General features: G+C 41.8%; 2 protein-coding genes across 3 annotated transcripts in view; one reads left to right on the top strand and one right to left on the bottom strand.

The window, feature by feature from the left end:
* The window catches only part of LOC130924342 (soluble guanylate cyclase 88E-like), a 52056-nt gene extending 40154 nt beyond the window's left edge, over positions 1 to 11902 (bottom strand). The window contains exons 1-4 of the mRNA XM_057850819.1: positions 11872 to 11902; positions 11598 to 11774; positions 11309 to 11449; positions 331 to 470 (exon numbers count right to left, since the gene is read on the bottom strand). Coding sequence (XP_057706802.1) covers positions 331 to 470; positions 11309 to 11449; positions 11598 to 11717 — 401 coding nt within the window. The 5' untranslated portion in view covers positions 11718 to 11774; positions 11872 to 11902. The remainder of the gene's footprint in view (positions 1 to 330; positions 471 to 11308; positions 11450 to 11597; positions 11775 to 11871) is intronic.
* An 11283-nt stretch (positions 11903 to 23185) lies between these two features.
* LOC130923971 (myozenin-2) overlaps positions 23186 to 24837 on the top strand; it is a 28155-nt gene continuing 26503 nt past the window's right edge. For both annotated transcript variants that reach the window (XM_057850178.1, XM_057850179.1), the window contains exons 1-2: positions 23186 to 23287; positions 24578 to 24668. In XM_057850178.1, coding sequence (XP_057706161.1) covers positions 24587 to 24668 — 82 coding nt within the window. In that variant the 5' untranslated portion in view covers positions 23186 to 23287; positions 24578 to 24586. The remainder of the gene's footprint in view (positions 23288 to 24577; positions 24669 to 24837) is intronic.

The raw sequence follows: 24837 nt of genomic DNA, 5'->3' as shown, positions 1-24837 counted from the left end.
ACCAAAGACTGAGGGAATTTTGATGTTTTTTTTCATGCAGCCATCTCTGTAAATCTCACTGGAACAGCACCAAACAAAAGTTCCAGCATCATCACCTTGTCAAGAGTCAAGAATCTGCATTGGACAAGGTGTCAAGAGTCAAGAATCTGCATTGGACAAGGTGATGAATGTCTGAGTAGTGCTTGTCCAAGACTGGTGATCCCATACTTTTTGCTGGGGGTTGTAGATGAGAAATACACACTGTCCAGTTTAAACATAAACAACTTCTTTTGGATATGGAGTTCTTTAGAAAGGAGAATCTTTGTCTACATCCAATTTCAATTCTGAGACCTGTAGTGGAGGGTGACTCCAGTGGCAGATTCCTCCTGGCAGAAGAAGGTTGGGGGCTGCACCTTGGGGTAGCTGAAACGAAGATACTCATGAAGGTTGTCGAGGCCATTGACAAAGTCACGGACATGGCGGCCCAGCACCTGCAAGCAGAAACATACAGTAAATGTGACAAGTTTGTTTTAGTCCAACCATCCACATCTCTGTATCCACAGTGACAACAGGAGCTGGAGTCTATCCAAGCTAATTTAGTCTGATTTCGTGACATACAGTTGTGTTCAAAATTATTTAACCCCCACAGTGGATAAGTGTATATATAATCACATCAAATAATGACATGTCAACAAGACAAAAACAACTGAAACCACAAAAATATTTTTGGGAATATTCCATTAATAGCCTTTCTGTGATTACCTCATTGACAAAATTATTCAACCCCCCACAAGTCCACCACTCTTAAGAACAAAGGTTTCCGTCAGGTTTTGTCAAACAGCTCATGAAAACATCTGTAGATGTGAACGGAACCCTAATGAGCAGCAATTAAGCAGACTTAAAAGGACTGTGACTCATGGCTCTTCTTGGCAGTTAATAACATCTTTACAAAATGGTGAATTCCAAAGAATGGTCAAAAAAGTTCAGAGAGGAGGTAATTTCACTTCATAAGCAAGGATATGGATATAAAAAGATAGCAAAAGGACTAAAAATTTCAACAGACACAATTGGGAGCATAGTCCACAAGTTTAAAGCTAAAACCACAGTGGAAACGCTACCTGGGCGTGGAAGAAAGAGGTTACTGTCTGCAACTGCTGTGCGATACCTGAAGCGAAAGGTGGAGAAAAATCCCCAGGTGACAGCTGAGGAACTACAACAGGACATGTCATTGGAAAATATTCAGGGTTCAACCCAGACAATAAGATGAACACTGCGAAATGATGGCTTCCATGCAAGAACTCCCAGGCACACACCCTTGCTGACTCCAAAGCACAAGAAGTATGCCAAAAACCATGTGGACGAACCACAAAGGTTTTGGGATTTTGGGATACTGTTCTCTGGAGTGATGAGACCAAACTGGAATATTTTGGGCCAAATGATCAATGGTACGTGTGGAGGAGAAAGAATGATGGCTCTAAAGAAAAAAACACCCTATCTACTGTGAAGCACGTCATGCTCTGAGGTTGCTTTGCTTCCTCAGGTACAGGGAATCTTCAGCATGTGCAAGGTATTGTAAATTTAGTTCAATACCAGGAGATCATGGATGCAAATGTCATGCAGTCATTGACAAAGCTGAGGCTTGGGTGAGGTTGGACCTTCCAACAGGACAATGATCCTAAGCATACCTCAATATCTACACTGCTGGCCAAAAGTATTGGCACCCCTGCAATTCTGTCAGATAATGGTCAATTTTTTCCCAGCAAATGATTGCAATTAAAAATAATTTGGTAATAATATCATTATTTGTTTTGCTCGCAATGAAAAAACACAAAAGAGAATGAAAAAAATCTTAAACATTATCATTTTACAGAAAACTCAAAAAATGGGCCGGACAAAAGTATTGGCACCTTCAGCCTAATGCTTGATAGCAAAACCTTTAGACCAGACATGGCCAAAGTCCGGCCCGGGGGCCAAATGCGGCCCGTGGTCAAATTTCATCTGGCCCTCAGCCTCTCTCATAAATTCAGTAACATCTGGCCCGCACACAGACTTTATTAATTGGTCAGCAGCACAGCAACCAGCATATGAAGTAGCTTACACACTAAATGCTGCTCCTCATTTACCTACTAAAAGGCAGCAGCACTCTAAGCAACATTACCTTGTGTGAACCTTTACTTCCAATTTTCTAAACGTGCGATAATCAACAACAACAAAAAGAAAGTTGACTGCATTGGCCGACGCTTCAAGGATAGGTGGAAATTGGACTATTTCTTCACTAAAATACGCAATGTGTCTGCTTCATTTGCAAAGAGACACTTGCTGTCATTTTCAGATCTCTCCACAGGTGTTTTATGGGATTCAGGTGTAGACTGATTGCTGGCCACTTTAGAAGTCTCCAGTGCTTTCTCTCAATCCATTTTCTAGTGCTTTTTGAAATGTGTTTTGGCTGATTGTCCTGCTGGAAGATCCATGACCTCTGAGGGAGACCCAGCTTTCTCACACTGCATTATGCACACGGTCAAGCAGTCCAGTGCCAGGGGCACCAAAGCAACCCCAAAACATCAGGGAACCTCCGCGATGTTTGACTGCGGAGACCGTGATCTTTTCTTTGAAGGCCTCATTTTTTTTTCTGTAAACTCTATGTTGATAACCTTTCCCAAAAAGCTCTACTTATGTCTCATCTGAGAGAGAGAACATTCTTCCAAAACGTTTTTGGCTTTCTCAGGTAAGTTTTGGGAGACTCCAGCCTGGCTTTTTTTATGTCTCTGGGTCAGAAATGGGGTTTTCCTGGGTATCCCACCATAGTCCCTTATCATTCAGACGCCGACAGATAGTACGGGTTGACACTGTTGTAGCCTCGGACTGCAGGACAGCTTGAACTTGTTTGGATGTTAGTCGAGGCTCTTTATCTACCATGCGCACAATCTTCCGTTGAAATCTCTCGTCAATTTTTCTTTATGGTCCACATCTAGGGAGGTTAGCCACAGTGCCATGGGCTTTACACTTATTGATGACACTGCGCACGGTAGACACAGAAGCATTCAGGTCTTTGGAGATGGACTTGTAGCCTTGAGATTGCCCATGCTTCCTCACAATTTTGCTTCTCACGTCCTCAGACGGTTCTTTGGTCTTCTTGCTTTTCTCCATGCTCAATGTGGTACACACAAGGACACAGGACAGAGGTTGAGTCAAATTTAATCCATTTTAACTGGCTACAAGTGTTATTTAGTTATTGCCACCACCTGTTTTGTGCCACAGGTAAGTAACAGGTGCTGTTAATTACACAAATTAGAGAAGCATCCCATGATTTTTCAAAGGGTGCCAATACTTTTGCCTGGCCTATATTTGGAGTTTTATATAAAATGGTAATGATTTAATTTTTTTTCACATTCTCTTTTGTGTTATTTCATTGCAAGCAAAATAAATGAAGATACTACTACCAAAGCATTTGTAATCGAATCATTTTCTGGGAGAAATTAAGCATTCTGAAAGAATGGCAGGGGTGCCAATACTTTTGGCCAGCAGTGTACCATATCTTGGTTGCAAAAGAAATGCTGGACGATCCTGGAGTGGCCATCGCAATCACCAGACTTAAATCCCATTGAAAATCTCTGGTTGTACTTGAAGAAGGCAGTTGCATCATGCAAGCCCAAAATTGTTAATGAACTGGAGGCCTTTTTCAAATGTCAAACTTGCAAAAACACTTCTCTACTGTGGGGGTTGAATAATTTTGAACACAACTGTAAATAACCAGCCCTTCAAACATGTATTAAATATCCTTGATATTCAGATTTAGGTTCATATATAAGTACTATCCTAACCAGAGATGGGTAGTAACACCCTACATTTACTCCGATAAATTTGCATCTGTGAAGTTGGCCCCTCATCATACGCAAATTTATATAAAAATGATGTCAATCTTTTTTGCTACGTTTGTGCTCGTTTGTAATGAAAAAAAAAATTGTTTGTGTCGCTATCATTTTTTAGATATTACCAATTCTTTTAAAGGTCAATCTGAGGTCAACCAGCCCTCATTTTGATTAAAAACGGCTAAAAATTGTGTTAATCGTTTGTGCTACATTTGTGCTGTAAAAATTTTCGTTTGTGCTGCTATCATTTTTCTTTAGATATTGAGATAATAATCTCGAGTTATGGCGTCACACAGCCCCCCTTTATTGCAAAACGGACCCGAAATGGTGCCGTTCTTTTATGCTACATTTGTGTTGTAAAAAAAATTGTTTGTGCTGCTATCGTTTTAGAGATATTGAGATATTAATTTCAAGTGATGACTTCATTTGCAGCTTTTCCTTATCCAACTGCCGCGGCCGACGGAGCGTACCAAGTCTCTCAATAACAGAGGGGTGTCCAAACAACTAGCTCAAACGTAGCACAAACAAATGGCACCCCTTCAGGTTTATTTCATATATATAGGGGAATTGAAATATTATTTTTGAGTGACGACGTGACTTGGTGTTATTGAGAGAGTTGGTATGCTCCGTCAGCCATGACGGACAAGTTGCGATTGACGTCATCACTCGAAATGAATATCTCAATATCTCAAAAATGATAGCAGCACAAACAAACATTTTCACAGCACAAACTGTTAGGTTTTGTGTTGGTTTCTCCTAGTGTGACTTGTCCCTGTGATTACCCATTGCTCTCACCTGTGTGTGTTCTCCCAGTGTATCCTGCAATCTACATCCACCTGTGTTACCCAGCTGTTCCTCGTCTCGTTACCCCTTGTCTGCGTATATAATGACCCAGTTTCTTGTCACTCCTGGTTGCGTCATTGTCTATGTCAATGTCTGTCTGTCTCAAAGTCAAGACCTCTCCAAGCCTTCGTGTACCAGTCCCTCCGTTTAAGTAAGTTTTGTTTAGAACCTTGCCTTTTGATCCCCAGTCCTTTTGTTTGTACTTTGTGCTTTTGTTAGTTATAATTAAAACCATTTTTTGAGTTTTCTGCCACCTGCCTCGCTGCATTTTTTTGTTTCCCTGCATTTGGGTCCATACAACCTGCCTGCCTGCTCATTCCTGACAGAATGACGCAACCACTAGTGGACCCAGCGGGAAACAACCGGCACCGGCATGCTCGCCGACGGCTTTCTGCCCGTTCCCCCGATTTTGTGTTCCCTCGGCATATATTTTTGGACTCTGATTCTGACTCCGACCTGGATTTTGATTTCACGCCCTCTGTTTCCCCTGGTAATTTTTCTTTCCACCCGTCGCACTTTGTGTCCCGTTCTGAAATCTTGGCCAAAGACTCCTACCTGGGATCCCGTTGGGCCATCTATCGGGGACCCCCCCCGGGGTGGTCTGCAGGGACGCCCAGGCTCACTGCGGCCTAATGGGGCTATTCTGCCACCCCTGCCACCTGAAGGCACTCAGCAAAAGCCTCGGCGTGGCCGTCAACGCCGACGGCGGGCGGCGGTGCTGACGTCGTGGGTTCCCGAAGCTCCCGCGCCGGCTCCCCGCAGTCAAGTGCTTCCCGCGCCGGCTCCCCGCAGTCAAGTGCCTCCAGCGCCGGCTCCCCGCAGTCAAGTTCCTCCAGCGCCGACTCCCCGCAGTCAAGTTCCTCCAGCGCCGACTCCCCGCAGTCAAGTTCCTCCAGCGCCGACTCCCCGCAGTCAAGTTCCTCCAGCGCCGGCTCCCCGCAGTCAAGTTCCTCCCGCGCCGGCTCCCCGCAGTCAAGTTCCTCCCGCGCCGGCTCCCCGCAGTCAAGTTCCTCCCGCGCCGGCTCCCCGCAGTCAAGTTCCTCCCGCGCCGGCTCCCCGCAGTCAAGTTCCTCCCGCGCCGGCTCCCCGCAGTCAAGTTCCTCCCGCGCCGGCTCCCCGCAGTCAAGTTCCTCCAGCGCCGGCTCCCCGCAGTCAAGTTCCTCCCGCGCCGGCTCCCCGCAGTCAAGTGGCTCCCGCGCCGACTCACCGCAGTCAAGTGGCTCCCGCGCCGACTCACCGCAGTCAAGTGGCTCCCGCGCCGACTCACCGCAGTCAAGTGGCTCCCGCGCCGACTCACCGCAGTCAAGTGGCTCCCGCGCCGACTCACCGCAGTCAAGTGGCTCCCGCGCCGACTCCTGCGACTCCGCTGCTGTTCCGCCAGCAGTCTCCTGCGACTCCGCTGCTGTTCCGCCAGCAGTCTCCTGCGACTCCGCTGCTGTTCCGCCAGCAGTCTCCTGCGACTCCGCTGCTGTTCCGCCAGCAGTCTCCTGCGACTCCGCTGCTGTTCCGCCAGCAGTCTCCTGCGACTCCGCTGCTGTTCCGCCAGCAGTCTCCTGCGACTCCGCTGCTGTTCCGCCAGCAGTCTCCTGCGACTCCGCTGCTGTTCCGCCAGCAGTCTCCTGCGACTCCGCTGCTGTTCCGCCAGCAGTCTCCTGCGACCCCGCTGCTGTTCCGCCAGCAGTCTCCTGCGACCCCGCTGCTGTTCCGCCAGCAGTCTCCTGCGACCCCGCTGCTGTTCCGCCAGCAGTCTCCTGCGACCCCGCTGCTGTTCCGCCAGCAGTCTCCTGCGACCCCGCTGCTGTCCCGCCAGCAGTCTCCTGCGACCCCGCTGCTGTCCCGCCAGCAGTCTCCTGCGACCCCGCTGCTGTCCCGCCAGCAGTCTCCTGCGACCCCGCTGCTGTCCCGCCAGCAGTCTCCTGCGACCCCGCTGCTGTCCCGCCAGCAGTCTCCTGCGACCCCGCTGCTGTCCCGCCAGCAGACTCCTGCGACTCCGCTGCTGTCCCGCCAGCAGACTCCTGCGACTCCGCTGCTGTCCCGCCAGCAGACTCCTGCGACTCCGCTGCTGTCCCGCCAGCAGACGACTCCGCTGCTGTCCCGCCAGCAGACGACTCCGCTGCTGTCCCGCCAGCAGACGACTCCGCTGCTGTCCCGCCAGCAGACGACTCCGCTGCTGTCCCGCCAGCAGACTACTCCGCTGCTGTCCCGCCAGCAGACGACACCGCTGCTGTCCCGCCAGCAGACGACACCGCTGCTGTCCCGCCAGCAGACGCCGAAGTTCCTGGCCCTCGCCCCGACGATGCTGCTCCCCGCTTCTTGCCACGGCTTGGCGGCATGAAAGACCGAGCACTGCCTCGTCTGGGACGCCCACCTGATCGGCCCGTGCGGTCGCCCAACGTCTGGCGCCCTGGACGCCCTCCAGATCGACCCTTGCGGTCAACCCATGTCTGGCGTCCTGGACGCCCGCCTGACTGGCCCTGACGGGCTGGTGTTGCTCCCTACCCCGAGCAACCTTCTGACTTTTTGTTTCTTCAGGACGTCTGGGATCCGTCCTTTGAGGGGGGGGTACTGTTAGGTTTTGTGTTGGTTTCTCCTAGTGTGACTTGTCCCTGTGATTACCCATTGCTCTCACCTGTGTGTGTTCTCCCAGTGTATCCTGCAATCTACATCCACCTGTGTTACCCAGCTGTTCCTCGTCTCGTTACCCCTTGTCTGCGTATATAATGACCCAGTTTCTTGTCACTCCTGGTTGCGTCATTGTCTATGTCAATGTCTGTCTGTCTCAAAGTCAAGACCTCTCCAAGCCTTCGTGTACCAGTCCCTCCGTTTAAGTAAGTTTTGTTTAGAACCTTGCCTTTTGATCCCCAGTCCTTTTGTTTGTACTTTGTGCTTTTGTTAGTTATAATTAAAACCATTTTTTGAGTTTTCTGCCACCTGCCTCGCTGCATTTTTTGTTTCCCTGCATTTGGGTCCATACAACCTGCCTGCCTGCTCATTCCTGACACATACGAAGCATAAACAATTGACACAATTTCTAGCCATTTTCAATCAAAATGAGGCCTGGATGACCTTAGATTGACCTTTAAAAGAATTGTAAATATTTTAAAAACAATAGCAGCACAAACGAAAATGTTTACAGCACAAACAAGCATAAACGTGGCACAAACGATTGACATCATTTTTGTATATACAGATCAACGGTATATTGTTGCATGAGGCCAATATTAAAAAGTAAGAAATTACAATATTTTTTGTTTGTTCGTTTTTTCAATGCAGAGATTAACATCTTGTACTCATTGTATCGGTAGAAGAAAATACTGACTGCATAGTTAACCAAGACATCTGGATCCAAATAAGTAACTTTCTTTTTAAATCAGCGCTAACAATAAATTTGATTGGCTATTGCTTTTAGCAGAGTTCAAATGAGTTTTTGTCAGGGGTGCTGGAAGGGGGTGCTGAAGATCTTTTTTATTGTTTCCCATCCAAAAAGAACCGTTTTGTCCAAATTTGTCATGCTCTTGTGTTTTCTCCACACAAGTTGTGCACATTGGCAGTACATTCGCATGCTGGACAGTTTACATACAACAGTATTACTAGGCTATTACAAAGAAAAAAACACATACAGTGTGTGTTGAAGTTTTTGTATTGGAAATAAAAGCGCCCATGTATTATAACGCAAATCAGCACAGCTAGACAGCGCAATGACACACGAACACATTTGAAACGTAAAATGGCCAATAAACATTAGTTTAACAACCCCTTTTCACAACACTCAAATTGCACATAAATATCCAACAGCGCTCTGAACGGTGGCAGCTGAGCAGCAGCAACAACAACAATAATATGGCCACAATGCAAGCATGTTTCACCTATTTGAAGACACCAAAGGTAGATAGAACTATCATCATAACCATCTTCATTTCAATTCAATGAATTTTAGAAAATGTTGCTGTTTTTGGAAAGGAAAAAAAAAACGCTAATTCATCTTTGCGCCATGTTAACGCCTCCCCTGTCACCAGTTATATTTTTTCCAATAGCGCTTTATTCAACATGACTTACTTTACTTACCTTACTTTTACGTTTACGTTACTGATGCATTTTCCCCGATATGTTAGATGATAAATAATCAATCCAAACAAAGAAAATTGAAAAAAAAAATGTTTAAAAGGGTAAATATATGCAAAAGAACATTTCGACCATTCCTTGATGTCTGCGATTTCTGCATCACGACCCTTGTTATATTACCATGTTTCACCTATAAAACACGCCAAAAATCCGGCTGTGGCCATTCACATCCGTGTCTTGACACTCGGTGATACATGCTACATGGGGTTTTTGGATCGAAACAAGGTAAGAACGCGATATCTAGTTAAAATCATGGCGTCTTTAATTATTCTCTCTCATATTCTCAGCTCCAGTTACAGTTTCGCTGTTTAATTTTTTTTTTTTTTTTTTAATGCCGTCCAGTTCTAAATTTTTCACCCCCCAGAAAAATGAGATTTTAAGCTTTCCAATTATGTATCACACGTGCATATCGGACAATTGTGAAATTTGGCCATATATATATATATATATATATATATATATGCTGTATATCTACTGTATATGTATATTAAATTTTTGCATCGGGAAAAAATAGTATTACTTTTCACTTGTAAAGTACATTCTCTACATCTCTACTTTTACTTAAGTAAAAAAAAAAAAAAAAAAAGTGAGTAATTGGTCCACCACTGAAGATCAATAATTACAGTGCCTTGCAAAAGTATTCGGCCCCCTTGAACCTTGCAACCTTTTGCCACATTTCAGGCTTCAAACATAAAGATATAAAATTTTAATTTTTTGTCAAGAATCAACAACAAGTGGGACACAATCGTGAAGTGGAACAAAATTTATTGGATAATTTAAACTTTTTTAACAAATAAAAAACTGAAAAGTGGGGCGTGCAATATTATTCGGCCCCCTTGCGTTAATACTTTGTAGCGCCACCTTTTGCTCCAATTACAGCTGCAAGTCGCTTGGGGTATGTTTCTATCAGTTTTGCACATCGAGAGACTGACATTCTTGCCCATTCTTCCTTGCAAAACAGCTCGAGCTCAGTGAGGTTGGATGGAGAGTGTTTGTGAACAGCAGTCTTCAGCTCTTTCCACAGATTCTCGATTGGATTCAGGTCTGGACTTTGACTTGGCCATTCTAACACCTGGATATGTTTATTTTTGAACCATTCCATTGTAGATTTGGCTTTATGTTTTGGATCATTGTCCTGTTGGAAGATAAATCTCCGTCCCAGTCTCAGGTGTTGTGCAGATACCAACAGGTTTTCTTCCAGAATGTTCCTGTATTTGGCTGCATCCATCTTCCCGTCAATTTTAACCATCTTCCCTGTCCCTGCTGAAGAAAAGCAGGCCCAAACCATGATGCTGCCACCACCATGTTTGACAGTGGGGATGGTGTGTTCAGGGTGATGAGCTGTGTTGCTTTTACGCCAAACATATCGTTTTGCATTGGGGCCAAAAAGTTCAATTTTGGTTTCATCTGACCAGAGCACCTTCTTCCACATGTTTGGTGTGTCTCCCAGGTGGCTTGTGGCAAACTTTAAACGAGACTTTTTATGGATATCTTTGAAAAATGGCTTTCTTCTTGCCACTCTTCCATAAAGGCCAGATTTGTGCAGTGTACGACTGATTGTTGTCCTATGGACAGACTCTCCCACCTCAGCTGTAGGTCTCTGCAGTTGATCCAGAGTGATCATGGGCCTCTTGGCTGCATCTCTGATCAGTTTTCTCCTTGTTTGAGAAGAAAATTTGGAAGGACGGCCGGGTCTTGGTAGATTTGCAGTGGTCTGATGCTCCTTCCATTTCAATATGGTGGCTTGCACAGTGCTCCTTGAGATGTTTAAAGCTTGGGAAATCTTTTTGTATCCAAATCCGGCTTTAAACTTCTCCACAACAGTATCTCGGACCTGCCTGGTGTGTTCCTTGGTTTTCATAATGCTCTCTGCACTTTAAACAGAACCCTGAGACTATCACAGAGCAGGTGCATTTATACGGAGACTTGATTACACACAGATGGATTCTATTTATCATCATCGGTCATTTAGGACAACATTGGATCATTCAGAGATCCTAACTGAACTTCTGGAGTGAGTTTGCTGCACTGAAAGTAAAGGGGCCGAATAATTTTGCACGCCCCACTTTTCAGTTTTTTATTTGTTAAAAAAGTTTAAATTATCCAATAAATAATGTTCCACTTCACGACTGTGTCCCACTTGTTATTGATTCTTAACAAAAAAATTAAATTTCATATCTTTATGTTTGAAGCCTGAAATGTGGCGAAAGGTTGCAAGATTCAAGGGGGCCGAATACTTTTGCAAGGCACTGTACCTTAAGTATCCTGTCATAACCATACTTTCCCACAAAGCCCAGGAAGTAGACACCCCAGGAGTTCTTTTTGCATGGAGAGAAAATACTATTACTTTTCACTTGTAAATTTTTGAGCATGTACTTTTGTACATTTACCTGAGTAAGATTTGTCTTACTTTTTTTTGCACCTGTATCTCTACTTTTACTTAAGTAAAAAGAACAAAGTGAGTACTTGATCCACCACTGAAGATCAATAATTACCTTAAGTATCCTGTCATAGCCATACTTCCCCACAAAGCCTAGGAAGTACACACCCCAGGAGTTCATCAGCTCATTGTAAGGTGTTCCTGTCACCCCGCTGGCTGCCTTTGCAATTCGAGGAATCACACTTTCACTGTACACCTACAAGTGCAAAAACATACCAATTAGTAATAATATACTTTCTAAACCTTGGAATACAGAATTGCTAGAAAATGTCTCACTGCTTTATAGAATTCCAAGTTGATAACATTTTCTCAATTACATTGGGACAATCCATTATGAGGGATACCTGATGAGTGACAAAGGAGTGCAGCCGAACATCTGCCCTCTCCCTAACCAGCTTCCACACGTCGTCCCCGTACGACTCCTTAATGAAGTCGTGCAGACTCTCGCACAGCAGTCCGTACATTATGACACTCGAGATTGAAAGCTAAACGGCAAAGGCGACGCGTATTCCCAAAGGCACCTGCAAGTAAATTAGAAAAATCCAGGCTACATTTAGTGCAATCATTTCAACAAGTCATTAGTAGCACAGTGCTTGCTTTTGCCATTAACGCTACTACCTGTGGAGATCAGCGCTTCATCAGACTAGACATCCCACTAGGGTTTCATCTGAGGGCCAACAGTGCAAACTGTTTTAAAGGGCCTCTCATTACACAAGTACTTCGCCGCGGACGGGTGTGCATTGTTCTTGTGTCAGCTGTCAGCACCCGGTGGCTGTAGAGCTCAATGTGACATAAACACACCACGCAGGCCATCGCTCAAACACAGATGTCATGGAGAAAATAAACAATTAGAGGGTCTGACTTGCTTTTATTTATGTATTTGGATAAACATGCTCAAATAGACAACAGAGAAGTTAAAGGACAACAACTCTTCTTATTTTATGGTTAGGCTGCAGATGTGTTTTTTTTCCTGGCTTGAATGACACCACATTTTCTCTGTGAGGCCGGGAGGCTTTCTAATAAGGGATGGTGGCTTTGTGGAGCCGGGAAGGTGCAAAATCAATATCTAATCTCAACAGAGATAAAAAGAAAAATATGCTTTCCTCCTAGACGTCTGCTGTCCTCGATGAATCAATCTGTGCAGTCTATAAAATCCAGCCCAGAGACCAACAGTATTCCACAAACTGGGTATAATGCTTGAGAATGAAATTTAAAGTGTATTGATTAAACTATGTTTGTTTAAAAAAAAAATCACCAATTATGCTGAGTAAAAATCACAAATGTAAAATACATTTATAGGTATTGCTCGTTTTATGACCGACATTTGATATTCTAAAAAAATGAAGGGTACACAAAGAATATAAATATGCATTTGGCGGAAAACACTGAGGTGACTTGAAGTTCTGCTCTGAGACCCCCAATTTGGCCAACTTTCAAAATTGTCCAATCTGCATGTGTGATACATCTTTGGAAAGCTTAAAATCTCAATTTTCTGGGGGAAAATTTTTTGAACAGGAGGTCATTTTTAAAAAATAAATAAATAAACAGCAAAAACCTAACTGGAGGTGAGAGCAGAATTAAAGACGCCATGATTTTAACGAGATATTATCGCGTACTTACCTTGTTTCCATCCAAAAACTCCATGTAGCATGTATGTGTCAAGACACAGCTGTGAATGGTGACAGCCAGATTTTGGGGGGATTTTATGGGTGAAACATGATGATATAACAAGGGTCGCGATGCAGAAATCGCAAACAACAAGGAGTGGTTGAGATTTACTTTTTCATATAGTTACCCTTTTAAACATTATTTTTCAATTTTTCTTTGTTTGGATCAATTATTTATCATCTAACATATCGGTGGAAATGCGACAGTAACAAAAAAATACCATTAAGCGATAGTTATGAGGTAGATATCCGTGAATTTTTTACAGACGCCAAATTTTTCATTGTGCCGCAATTCGTTTAAAAGTTTAAAATATGCGAGTGAATAATTTTTTAAAGTCGTTTTTTTTTTTTTTTTTTAACTAAATATAATACATCAATTATTGATTCTAAGCTAAAAATGACAGACATTTTGAATAATAAATATAATTACTTACTTTCTTTTTATGGCTAGGTTGAAACAAAAGCGGTTGCGCGACGTCTGTAAACTGGTGTCTCCAGGGTAAAATGGAAAAACTAAAAATGTTTCGCGGGCTTAATGCGCCATGAAACTGCTATGGCAGCATACAGACATATTGTTCTATCAAACACAACGGTTCTTTTGGCTTAAAATACAGCATTTTATTTTAAAGAGGGGTGCAAGAACAGAAACTGCTTTTTCAGTCTTGTCTGTGTTTTCCGCCATATATATCAGTGGCGAATACTGGTCTTTCAATGAAGGGAAACTCAAAGTGTGTCCGCCTGCGAGTGCTTTGTGACTGTGGAGGGGCTCGTCGTCACCCGCTGCTCGGTAGGGAAAAAAACTAGAGTGCTAGAAGCAGTGCTGTTAATAACAGCGTTTGTAACGTGTTACTTTTTTCAATAGTGAGTACCCTAATTACTTTTCCCATTTTTGCAACGCCGTTACCAGTGTTGTTTTCATCAACAATGACCATAATGAAAATATTTCGTCAACAAATTTTTTTTATGACGGTGACGTAACGATGAGAAGCATGGGAGACTTGAACAAAATGAGACAAATGCCAGTTTTTGTCTGACATGACGACAACGAGATGAAAATGCGACATCATTTCTGTCTTATGTTCACAATGTGTGACATTTTCATATTGTACGTGGAGTACGTCAGCTTGCGTCGTAGTAGTGCTTGGGTCGTGTCATTCATGTGAGATGTGCTGCGCCTGTTCCTCACTCTCCTCACCGAAGTTTAGGACATATCTCAACATAGGCTGTACCTTGCACAAGTTGTAGTGTATAACTAATTGAGAGTGAAGCTTCACCCACTAGCTCAGTAATGTGTGTGTTATGGCTTACCTACAAATTTGGGTTGAACGTCTCCATTTGAATGGCTCCAGGATATAAGACTTCCTGTACAGTCATGTGAAAAAATTAGGACACCCCATATTCAGTTCATTGTTTTACTCATCAAACCAAATACATCAACAAAAATGCATATTCTAACTGAGGAAAAAGTTAGGACACCCACCCACCCCCTTTGGCTGAAATAACTTCAGTGAGACGCTTTTTGTAGCCATCTATCAGTCTTTGACATCGGTCTGAATAACGTTTGCCACACTCCTCAACGCGGAATACTTTCAACAGTGACTGATCGTTGAAGTGAGAGAAAATGGCATGGTGAGATCAAAGGAGCTGGCTTAGGCCTTCAGAAAGAACATTGCAGATGTCTGATAAGGGATTTAAAAAGATCTCAAAAGAAGATAAAATCTGCCATTCCACTGTCCGGAAAATATACAAGTGGAGGACATTCAAAACAACTGCTAACATGCCCAGGTCTGGCCATCCAAGCAAGTTTACCCCAACAGGAGACCGCAAGATGCTAAAAGAAGTCTCCAAAAACCCTAAAATGTCATCATGGCACCTACAGTACGATCTCGCTACTGTTGATGTGAAAGTACATGCCTCTACAGAAAGAGACTACACAAATTTAATAGTCATGGGAGGTGTGCAAGGAGGAAACCTTTGCCCTCCAACAAGAACATGAAGGCCAGACTGAAGTTTGCCAGAGTGAATATAGGCAAAGGCCAGGACTTCTGGAATAATGTTCTTTGGACAGATGAATCGAAAGTTGAATTATTTGGACACCAGAACAGAGAACATCATCGTGAACCCAATACAGCATTCCTGGAAAAGTACCTCATACCAATTGTGAAGCATTAGGGTGGAAGTGTCATGGTTTGGACACCAGAACAGAGGACATGTTTGGTGTGAACCCAATACAGCATTCCAGGAAAATAACCTCATTCCAACTGTGAAGCATGAAGGTGGAAGTGTCATGGTTTGGGGATGCTTTGCTAAAACAAGACCTGGCCATCTCACCATCATAGAATCCACCATGAATTCAATCGTGTATCAGAGGATGCTTGAGGAACATGTGAGATCATCAGTGAAAAAAATGAAAGCTGAAGCGAAACTGGACCCTGCAACATGACGATGACCCAAAACACACCAGTAAATCCACCAAGGACTGGCTGAAAAGGAAAAAATGGAGAGTACTGGAATGGCTGCGTCAAAACCTAGATCCTAATCCCATTGAGATGCTTTGGGTTGACTTGAAAGGGACTTTACATGCAAGATACCCTCAAACATCTCACTGTTGAAAGTATTCTGCGTTGAGGATTGGGGAAAACTTCCCTAACCCTAACTTCAGACCGATGTCAAAGACTGGTAAATGGCTCCAAAAAGTGTCTCACTGAAGTTATTTCAGCCAAAGGGGTAACAATAGCTATTAGGTGGTAGGGTATCCTAACTTTTTCCTCAGTTAGAATATGCATTTTTGTTTATATATTTCGTTTAATAAGTAAAATAATGTTAATTTTTGTTGTTTACCTGCAATTAAATCACTTTCTTTTCCAGTGATAAAGAAAAACACGATCAGACATTGATATGGGGACATTTTTTAATAAAGAACTGAGTATTTAATGAGGTGTCCTATTTTTTTCACATTACTGTATATTGTTTATGCAAAAAATAAATAAATAAAATCATAGCAAACATGTAGCTGTCTGGGAAAGTCAGTGAAGGAATACACAAACAGTTATAAAAACAAAAAGGAAATAAACCTGACAGTTTGAACAAAAGAATGTCAAATTTCACTTTTGGTCCAAACTAAGACTCATCCATCCATTCAATTTGTATGCCAATTATACTTTTCAGGGTGATGAGGAACGGCAGCCTACTCAACATGATTTAGGGGGAAAAGCGGATTACACAGTGGAGTGGTCGCCTGTCAGTCGCAGGGCACATAAATCTATAGACTACAATTCACCCTCACCTTTACATTTACACCGTCACCGAATGACAATCGAATTTACAAGGCCTAAGCTAAAGACTAACAAAATGAAAAAGCAGTTTCTGCTCTTGTACCCCTCTTTAAAGTACACTGTTGTATTTTAAGCCAAAAGAACTGTTGTGTTTGACAGAACAATATATTTATATGCTGCAATAGCAGATTCATGGCGCATTAAGCCCCCAAACTATTTTTAATTTGTTCGTTTTACCCTGGAAACCCCCGCTTACAGACGTCGCGCAACCAATTTTGTTTCAACCCAGCCATAAAAAGGTTAGTAATTATTTATTATTCAAAATGTCTGTCATTTTTTGCTTAGAATCATTAATTGATGTCTAATATTTCGTTAAAAAAAAAACGATTTTAAGTAATGCGATGAAATAATTTTTAAAAACTTTTAAACAAATTACGTCACAATGAAAAAAATGCCGTATGTAAAAAAGTCAGGGATATCTATCTGATTACTATCGCTTAATTGTATTTTTTCGGTTACTGTCGTATTTTCCCCGATATGTTAGATGATAAATAATCGATCCAAACAAAGAAAAATTTAAAGAAAAAAAAAAGTTTCAAAGCGTAAATATATGAAAAAGAAAATCTCGACCACTCCTTGATGTCTGCGATTTTTGCATCGCGAGCCTTGTTATATTACCATGTTTCACCCATAAAATCCCCCAAAAATCTGGCTGTGGCCATACACAGCTATGTTTTGACACTCAGTGATACATGCTACATGGAGTTTTTGGATCGAAACAAGGTAAGTACGCGATAATATCTCGTTAAAATCATGACGCCTTTAATTAAGCTCTCTCATGTCCTTACCTAGGGTTAGGGTTTTGTTGTTTTAAAATGTATTTATTATTTTAAATGCCCTCCTGTTCAAAACTTTTCTTCCCCTTTAGAAAATTGAGATTTTAAGCTTTCCAATGATATATCACACGTGAATATTGGACAATTTTGAAATTTGGCCAAATTGGGGGTCTGAAAGCGGAACTTCAAGTCACCTGAGTGTTTTCCACCATTAATGCAATGTTATTAGTGGCTTTTAACGGGATCCACAGACAGAAAGACTTGTAGTTCTAAAAGATAAATGTTAGTATGAGTTCGAATAATTTGATATTAAAACCCCTCTTATTGTTTTCGTCTTTATAAAATTTGAAAAATTAACTAATAGGTCGCCATTGTTGTTGACGACGCAATTCACTCTGGGCGGTGACGTCAAAGGGCAGCGCTGCCATACTTCCACAGTGTCACTTGTTAGCTACATAAACATGTCGGTTCTGCCCTTCCAATTTCAACCCGAGCAGAAAAGTGATCAGCAGGACAGCACTGTCGACATTTCACAAAATGAGCAGCAAAAGCAATTAAATGCAAGTCTTCAGTGGGATTTCAACCAGCATTCCCCATGCGACAGACAAGCACTTAGACCACAGCAATATACTTCCGCGTGATGCTGGAGTCATGATTTTCCTTATAAAGCAATGGCAACACACGTGCTGTCTGTCTGTGTGGCAAAACCTGAAAGGGAAATGCAAATTTAAAAAAGTGCAGCTGGCTTGACCAGGGAGTTAAAAAGTGCGGCTCACTTCAGACAGCAAGCAGACAACAAGAACATAGGGATTGCGTAAAAGGGTTTATTGAACACACAAAAAAACACGCAATCCCAAAAAGGGAAACACAAACAGGGTCCGGGACAGTTGGTCGGGATCAATTAAAAAATAAAATAAAAAAAAGAGGGAAAACTGAGGTGAGAGGCAGACAAACAGGGGAAAAAAACAAGTCAAAGATGCCACTAACAACGAAGGGATATACAAACTGTCAAATGGCAGCTAGTAAAGATCTCGGCAAGCCGCCTAAGATCGGTTTAAAGACACTGCTGATGAGCTGGTATTGGATGCAGGTATGACGTTGGGAACTCCTCCCACATCTCTGTAAGAAAACAATCTGACCACAGCACTGTTTAGGGTTTTAAATCTTGGCTAAGCCCTTCTGTAGAGCTTTTCATGGTCTCCTCTCTAAATTGTTCACAGGTATTAATGCAATTGGCTGGCGGCCAGTCCAAGGTCACCCGCCTATTGCCTAAAATCAGCAGTGATGTTCTCCCCTTCGGCTACCATCGCCTGCAAAGAATGTATGAAAAACATTTTTGAATCTGGGATTTATTCAATTACAGCTCAATTGAAAATGATGAGACAATGATTAAAAACTTGTGGAGTAATTACTAGACATGTCCAAAATTATTGGGTGGCTGGCAGTGTTGTTTTTGGAAGCCCTTTTAATTTTCGTTTCAGTCTTAGGCTTCTGGACGATAATACGTATTAGTCTTAGTCATATTTTAGTCATCTCAAAATGTGTGTGTCTTCGTCTAGTTTTTGTTGACGATGACTCAAGACTAATTTCTAGTTTTAGTCGGTGTTTACTAAAAATGTTCTCCTCTGAAAAAATAAATAAATAAATTACTCCAAAAGTAAAGGTTTCCAACTATTTCGAATGAACATTGGCAGGCAAGCACGTATTGTAGCATTTACAAGGACAACGCCAACTTGGTGATATTATACACTCGGCAGGAAAACAGCAATTAATTATACCCACCTGGACGCCACGAGCTGTATGTAAAAAAACAAAAAGTTGTCCGAGAGTTTAAGACGACTCTTGCCGTTAGCATTAGCCTAATGCTAACGTCAACGGGAATACTATGCTAACGCTAAGATTTACATTTAGTGTGTAACAATCCCTGTACGGACCTTTAAAGGCTCAAGTAACATTGCATATTCTTTTTCGTAAAGATAAGAAAACAAATCTTACCGTGTGTGCAAGCCTTGAGACCTGAGAGCAGCAGCATTTAAAATGAGTGACACAACCAGACTCTGCTACGATGCAGGTTAACTACACTTAAAATGTCACACATTTTGAACATGTAATGGAAACTATGTCGCATTTTCATCTCGTCATTTCGTCAGACGAAAACTGGCATTCGTCTCGTTATGTTTTAGTCCCCCAAAAGATGTTTTTAGCACGTTACCCTCTCGTCATAGTCATGAAAAAATTGTTTGTTGACAAAATATTTTCATAATAGTCATCGTTGACTACACAACACTGGTGGCTGGTAATATTGGCTGAAAATAAATAAATTAAATTTATCTTAGCCAATATCGACATTGCTTTTTCATTATCAGTTTTGAGCCAATGTGCATGTTGCTCTCAAAGTGAATGTAGAAGTGATTTGTGAATGATTACTTTTATTTTTTATTTATGGATATTTTGGCTCTTTTAAATGTATATTATTTGTAGGCAGGGTGGAATGGAACCAAAAACTGGCCCTGGCATTTCAGTACTGGGAAGCCCACCTTGTGGCATTGATGGGACAAGAAGTAGGAGCGTGGTGATTTGTAACTTTTGTAAAAAAAAAAAAAAAAAAAAAAAGAAAGAAAAGAAAAAAAAAAAAATGAAGCAACTCGAGCCTCATGCATCACATACCTGTCAATCTTGGCCCAATATCAAACATCCTTTTTTTTTTTACCATAAATCAAAACCCGAGCAGAGGTGGTGCTAGCATAGCGTAGCTTGTAGAATGTTTTCCCGTATGATCACCGAGTGTCAAAACACAGCAAGTAATGAGTAACATTGTGAGCAAGTGCTTACGATGTTTGATTTATTTTTTTAAACAATGGTATTTTTTTCATCGATATGAACTGTTATTATACTTTGAAGAAAAGCAAGAAAAAGATTAAAACTTATTACATAACCACCTTAAGCCAAAAGGAGAAAGAAAACATTATTTCCGGCGAGAGCGAAAAAAAATACAGAAATGAAACATCATTCATCCAAAGCGCATGAGTGCCCTCTAGTGGAGAAAACATATGATCCTTTTAATTTAATAATAGAAAATATCTCCGGTTTTGCTTGGTCAATTGGTGCCAAATAAAAACTGGGACAGGTTGATATCCCCGCTTTCAAGTCATGTTGATGGCAGCGCTCTATGTAAAATGCTTAATTTTTTACAGTGCTTTAAAGACGCCATGTGATTGAGCAGGTCGACGTGAACATAGAATGGCAAGCTTGAGTCCAATTCATACAATGGAGTCATGTAATTATTGTTGCGACGTCTCATTGGTAAAACTGGTAGCACCACTGTTGGCGTCTCTGGCAAAAAAACAAAAACAAAAAAAAAGTAAAATGTAGAATAAAGAGGAAAAATGTTCGTAGACAAGCCGCAGCTTGCCTCACTGTGTTATGGGATATTAACCATATATTATAAAACATATATTTTTTTGACCAGTAGCACTTTATTTGACAGCAGCATCAAATGACTGTCATAAGAACAAATGAACCACCATGAAGCTTTGCAGCCAAGTGGTTCAAACCACTTGCGAACCACTTGGCTGCAAAGCTTCCTTGCTTCAAGAAGCTTCATTTGATCATTACTGCTCACTTGGGGGAGACAGTCAACCTTTGCTGCCACCTGCTGTCAAAACTGTTGTTGTCCAACGTGCCTCTTAGCATGCATTGCAGCGCTACAAATGTAAATAGCAATCAAAATTCATGTTCTGTCCTAATTCTTTCTTCAGTTACTTTTCCAGTTGTGTCATTAATTGCTAGTTATGGTATTTGGTAACACTTTATTTGACAGTGGCGCCATAAGACTGTCATTAGACGATCATTATTATGACATGACACTGTCATGAGCATTTATGAATGCTTATTACAGATGTCATTTAGTGTAAGCTGGCAAATTATCTCACTTTTGAATGGATGTAAAAGATCCAAGCTGGACATAAACGGAGTTAGTGACATAATTTCCCGGATGACACTTAATGACACAAGAATTCAGTAATGCCCATGATAGTGTCATGTCATAATTATGACGGTCTTATCACCAGGGGCACTGCCAGGGATTTTGGGCCCCATGAAATAATATCACTTTCGGCCCCACCACCAGTGCCGGGGGGACACACACACATTTAGAGTATCAACTACGTAACATTCTGCATTCTGGTGAATCTTTACACACTAGTTTGTGCATTTTCTGCATTAATTTAAGATGAAAATATATTTATGTAAACATACAGCGCATAGAGAAATAATGAATTGACTGATATCATCTATAAGAAATGTACTGAAGGCCATCTTTTAAGATCTAAATATATTTTTATTTGAAATATTCCCAAAGCATTCAAACCCGGGCTTCGGCCTTCCTGTGTGGAGTTTGCATGTTCTCCCCGTGCCTGCGTGGGTTTCCTCCGGGAACTCCGGTTTACTCCCACATCCCAAAAACATGCATGGTAGGCTGATTGAATACTCTAAATTGTCCGTAGGTATGAGTGTGTGCGTGAATGGCTGTATGTCTCCTTGTGCCCTGCGATTGGCTGGCAACCAGTTCAGGGTGTCCCCTGCCTACTGCCCGTAGTTAGCTGGGATAGGCTCCAGCACCTCTGCGACCCTCGTGAGGAATAGCGGCATGGAAAATGAATGAATGTATATTCCCAAAGCAAATACCATAATGAATGACTTAGAATAAATGTTTTGTTTTAACTTAACTATACTACAGTATACATTACAGTATACAGTATACAACTGTTTTAGTATGAAGAGATTGCTAAGGGTTTGCCTGCTGTACTGATTAAATGTAAGCTGAAAGTGGAGCAAACACTAGCTAGCAAACAATTACAGTATTTCATTATTGAGTAGGCTTAGCCTCATCTGGAAACTTGCGATCTCCACTATAGGCTACGGCTACAGCTCTGAAGCGAGGTCCCTTGTTAACAAACTACATTCAATATATTCTTGACAAACTGGATTCAAGCCGATTTTAGAAAATTAGAATTTAGAAAATTTCCATACCAACTAGTTTCAACATCTGTAGGATACCAAAAAATGGCGTCATTATTTGGAATTCATGTTTTTGAATAGGTGAATGTTGCTCATTGAGGCCGGGAAAATCCCGTATTTCTTACGGAGTGAGCTGGGACCTCGCTTTGGAGCTAAGCTAACAGGTTCATTTTCAGCACTACACTGACACAAGACACCAACCTTCCTTTGTGAAGTACTTTGTCACATCCTGTTGGGCTTTTCTACCCATCTCCTGTTTTGCTTTCTTTTCTTTCCTCTTCTGAAAACCCAATTTTTGTTTTGAAAACAAAAAGGGGGGTAGGGGGGTGACTGGCAATACATATGCTCTCTGAGTGTTTACTTTTTGCCAAAAACAAAACAAGAAAAATAAACCCTTTGTTTTATTCCTATTAAAATTATTATGGTTAATATTTGAATTTGCAAACGAATTACTTAATGTTATAATTTTCTTTGTGGGCCCCCATCAGGGCATGGGCCCTTAGAATCAGTACCACTTTTCACCCCTATACAGCGCCCCTGCTTATCACGCTGCTGTCAAATAAAGTGTTACCTATCAACCCAAATAAATCAGCAAATAAGCCGCACAAGACTATAAGCCGCAAGATTCGAAATGAAGGAAAAAAGCGGCTTCTAGTCCGAAAATTACGGTACTCGTAGAAGTACGTTTCTCAAAAAGTTAGTCAAGTAGATGTAGCTGAGTGAACGTAATACGTTACTACACAACTCTGCTTAGGACCACGCAAAACGATTCATAAAAACAGGTGCTTCTACAGAGCAAGAGTTTACAGCTGTCTGTGCATATTTTACAGTGAAAAGTGAAAAATGAAGTGAGAAGTAATAAATATTTGCATACGCAGTAAAATAATGATCAGCTCGGCCTAGTGTAACTGTCAGCATACCAGATGTTACAATGAACTCACATCAAACATCCAGCATATGATTTTATTAGCAAGGTGCTTTGAGGTCAAAATGAAAATCTTTATACTTGCCCGCCCCTAATCACTCCATTCATCTATCCTCACTCGTGTTAAAATAACCTGATGAGCTAAGAGCCCGGGGCATTCTGGGATGAGTTTTATACGGGCTGTTCCTTCCCTGTTTGGGGAGTGTCACATTGCTGTGGGGAGGCTTCCTGCCCCGATGCAGGATAAACCCCAGAGCCCCCCGGATCAGCTCTCGACACCCCACACACAGAGACAGACAACAGCACGCTCAGGTAAGGAGGCAGATGCAAGATTATTACTGCAAACACACACCATCACTCATGGTCTGCACACTTATTTCTTGTTTGCGAAACGCAATATAATACTTTTGTTAATGTAACTGTCTGTTTTTCTAACCAATAGACATCCAGCAGTGGATCAAAAGGTCATTTTGTATTTGATTTGGCTGATATGTTAAAGTACAGTGATAAAGCTAAATAACAGCAGTTCCTTGTATTCAAACATTGCCGTGATGTTTCCATGCTGGGTAAAAATTAGTATTACAGTTTTCCTGTAGTGTAGCATCACACATACAGTATACACAAGGATATTACAGCGCTTGTTTTTCCACTGATGTGTTTACAAATGCTGTTGAGGTCGATATACTTTTTACACTTCTTTTTTTTTAAGCATGTAAATTATGAAAGGCATTTTTTTAATTGCTTCAACAGCTTAAAATTTACAATGACGTGAGACTTAAAGGATTAATTCGGTCTAGTGCTACCAAACCAATGAACGGAGCACTTCTTTTTATGATTACACACACTCAGTAAAACAGTACATTAATTTTCAAATCATCAAACCCACCAGGACGTCACGACGAGATGTAATCAAGTGAGACTTTAAGGGGATGTTCGCCATGTTAAAGCTAATGGTAACGCGAATGCTATGCTAACGCTATGAGTTACATTTAGTGAGGCTCACTCAGTAAACACCTTAAAAGTCTAAAAGCAACATTGCATATTCTTGCATGGATGATAATTAGAAAATCTTACAATATTTACAAAAAAGCTTCATATAGCAGCCTGCCTTCAAGCTACTGTAGGGTCCTTGCGGGGTCCTACCATCAGTCAGCGGCTGCCACAGTTGCCCACACTGATGCCTGATCAAAATCATTTTTTATCGGCTTTTGTTGTCGTTGTTGTTAATCAGTCAATGGCTGATGTTGGAAAAAAAAAATGTATATAGGCCCGATATATAGGCCGGCTGATATATCGACCTCTATTAGAAAAACATAACGATTAAAAACCGGTAGCTTTTGCACTAAATGCAAAGCAACCATCACTAATGAAAACGTGCCTCCGCAACTTAGAATTTATCACATGTAAGCCTCAAGTCATGCTTCCCTTTGAAAATAATTATATTACTTCTGAACCATTAGTTTTATAAATAACGCTGATATACATTAAGCTCAATTTTGCATTCACTTCCTTTTGATTTCTAGACAAGTTTCGAAATAAACATGACATTTTGATGAGAACCTCTCCGTGTGTAAATGCATCCTGTATTTCTCTTTGTATCAGTCATTAGTCATGTTCACGCCGAGAGGCCTGGATGACGTGACCAAGCAGAGAATGTTACAGGCTCGGATGCTGTCTAGAGAAGCCAGAGGAGGTAAGCAAGGGAGCTGACGCACTTAGGAATGACCCTTATAAACATGATACTGTACTTGGTGGTACAAGCAGAATAAAGACTGCCTGGAGACACTGCAGCGGTGCACATTCAAATCCCAAAAGCAGCGATATGTTCTCCAAACATTGCGTTCCATCCGCCTTGTTTGTAC

The sequence above is a fragment of the Corythoichthys intestinalis genome, chromosome 11 (genome assembly GCF_030265065.1).
Source record: "Corythoichthys intestinalis isolate RoL2023-P3 chromosome 11, ASM3026506v1, whole genome shotgun sequence".
Lineage (NCBI taxonomy): Eukaryota > Metazoa > Chordata > Actinopteri > Syngnathiformes > Syngnathidae > Corythoichthys > Corythoichthys intestinalis.
The sequence above is the reverse complement of the archived record's forward strand: the minus strand, read 5'-3'. Positions and strand labels throughout refer to the sequence as shown.